The sequence below is a fragment of the Pelecanus crispus genome, chromosome 2 (assembly GCF_030463565.1).
Source record: "Pelecanus crispus isolate bPelCri1 chromosome 2, bPelCri1.pri, whole genome shotgun sequence".
In the NCBI taxonomy this organism is placed as follows: Eukaryota; Metazoa; Chordata; class Aves; order Pelecaniformes; family Pelecanidae; genus Pelecanus; species Pelecanus crispus.
The window spans coordinates 57,250,596-57,252,971 of NC_134644.1; the positions used below are offsets into that span (position 1 = coordinate 57,250,596).

The 2,376-nt window shown below is 46.9% G+C and overlaps 1 protein-coding gene across 1 annotated transcript in view; it reads right to left on the minus strand.

The window, feature by feature from the left end:
- TARP (TCR gamma alternate reading frame protein) overlaps positions 1 to 1,716 on the minus strand; it is a 46,982-nt gene extending 45,266 nt beyond the window's left edge. The window contains exons 1-2 of the mRNA XM_075706336.1: positions 1,674 to 1,716; positions 1,258 to 1,563 (exon numbers count right to left, since the gene is read on the minus strand). Of these exons, the coding sequence (XP_075562451.1) occupies positions 1,258 to 1,563; positions 1,674 to 1,716 (349 nt within the window). The remainder of the gene's footprint in view (positions 1 to 1,257; positions 1,564 to 1,673) is intronic.
- Between the last annotated feature and the right edge of the window lie 660 nt (positions 1,717 to 2,376).

Below are 2,376 nucleotides of genomic sequence, written 5' to 3' on the forward strand. Positions count from 1 at the left end.
CTTTCCTTTTCTTTCTCTTTCCTTTTCTTTCTCTTTCCTTCTTTTCTTTTTCTTTTCTTTGTCTTTTCCTTCACTTTTCTTTCTCTGTACCTGCAAAGTGCGGAGCGCTCTCACTGATGGCAAGTCAAGAAGGGGCTCTAGCTCCCACCAACAGGGAACATCCCCTTACCAGTACCAAGTGTGGGAAAAGTACCTTCTAGAAGTGCAAATGAAACATCAAAACAACTGTTTATGCTTTCACGGTGTAGCACTCGGCACCCATAGCTATTAGATCTTTAAACAACAGCATTTTGTTGGTTTCCTGTCTTAAAGGCCAAATAGGCAGAAGTGAAGGCCTGTTGCAATTGGAAACAATGTTTGTGGCTTTCTCCTGGAAGCGGTACACAAACGCCGGGTAAACCTGGGAATGCAGCGCTTTGCAATTCAGCGTCTGAAAAATATCCACCCTCTGACTCAAATACTGATGGTTTTTCCTTAAGTCTTTGCTTTATAAAGCTAATATGCAATAGAGTAATAGAAGAGGAAGTGAGCTCAATGTTAGTAGCCCTTGCTGGTACAGCCAATTCAGGCTCTCAGTCAAGACCATGTCCTGATCTTGAGCTAAGCCAGGCTGTTGCCCATCATTTCCCCTTGGAGATGATGGCAGCTCCATTCTGGGGACTGCTAAAGCTAGATGAGCATTGCAACAATCTAAGAAATAATCCTACATGGAGAACAAGATGGACTCCAGAATCTGACAGGAGTCTTAGAATGTCACTTCTAGTTCTAGCAACCTTTGCTCCAACTTCATGAAGACTGCTGAGAGTGTATATTTCAGTACCGTATTTCTGTAAATAGCTCTTGTTGGTGCTTGACTTCTACCTGATAAATAAAGCATAGCTTAGCAGCACCTCCCAGCTGCTTACCAGCTGTGTGGCTTCCCTCACATCACTCAACAGCCCAGGAAGGAAGAGTCAACAACCTAGCAAGGAACGACCAGATGCTCAGCATCGTGCAAAGTAGCATACTTCTCTCTGACTCTCCAGTTTCTGGATGTTACCGACATGTGTGAGTACTGAAATGATATACTGATTATTAACATCATGTATTTAGGTGTTGTCACAGTAAATTGCTGGTTTTCTTATCCCGTTGCAGAGTATCATGAGGGAGGGGTGGAATAGGGAAGTATCTGCATTTTGGCAGAGTTCAGATCTTGCGGTTCAGAGCACAGAAAACCTTTTTGTACGGCTTATCTTTGCCCATCATGCACTGTGATACCTTGATAATACCAGTATGCACAGTAGTAAGTGCCAGAATCTCTCGGGGTTAAATAATCTATCGTGAGACCATAGAGGGGCTCAGAAGGGTGTTTCCTAACTTGAAATCTCCTTGCATCGCTGCTGTCATCAAAAGTAGGTGACTGTCCCGACACGTACAGTATCCTCTTCGGCGGCTCTCCAGGAAGATGCTTGTACCAGTGCACGGTGTCTTCACGGCTCATTCGGCACTCCATGCTGGCAGAGCTGCCCCTCACCTGCCTCCGCAGCGCTGGAGTTTGCACCGGCACTGCTTGTGCATCTCCACCTGGAAGGGGAAGCAGAGAAATCGTGTGAGGGGAAGCAACCGCTGGAGTTTGGAGCCAGGACCGTGTTCTTGGCACAAGGGAAGGAGAGGGGAGAGGCAAAAGGGCTTACGGGAGCACAGCGAAGTCACAAGGAGGACTGGAAGCAGCAACATGCTGCCCGTGTGAGTTAAACCTGGAAATGAAATAGAGGCAAAAATGTTATAAAGCCCTTGAGGCGGAGAAAGCATCAACCAAGTGGGAGGAGGAAATGACTCATTTGGCACATCCAATGGTCATTCTTTAAGCCGCTACCATGGAGGGGGTTTAAATTTCCTGACAAGCTCCACCACATCAGTAACCATGTAGAAAGGGCCTAAAATACTCAGTGTGAAATAATTTTTCTGCATCTATCTGTCTGCTACATTCCTCTCAGACTTACCTGCTGAGCTCACACATAAAAACTCAAGTTGTTCAGTGTGGCCCTTCGCAAGGGTGTTCTGCTGTCCTCAGACAGCCCAAAGCTGTCCCAGAAGCACGTTTCACCAGCCTTTCCGAGAACATGCTGCCTGCTTTGGTAGCACAAGTGGGCTAAGTCACAGTGAGCTGTCATCTCTTACTCTTACTTAGAACAGCTCCAGACTCTCTGGTCAGCCTTAGGCATCTACCCCAGCCACGGTGAAGCGAAGGCAGGGGCAAGCAGGCATGTCTCCCAGCCAGATGCTTTCTGAACTCTGCTTTTTTTGAGTCGCATGAAATATTCCCATGGCCATGGGGTTGTGAATACCATTGCCGCATAAGTGAAATTTCACTGCGTCTGCTCCCAGCTGTCTGGC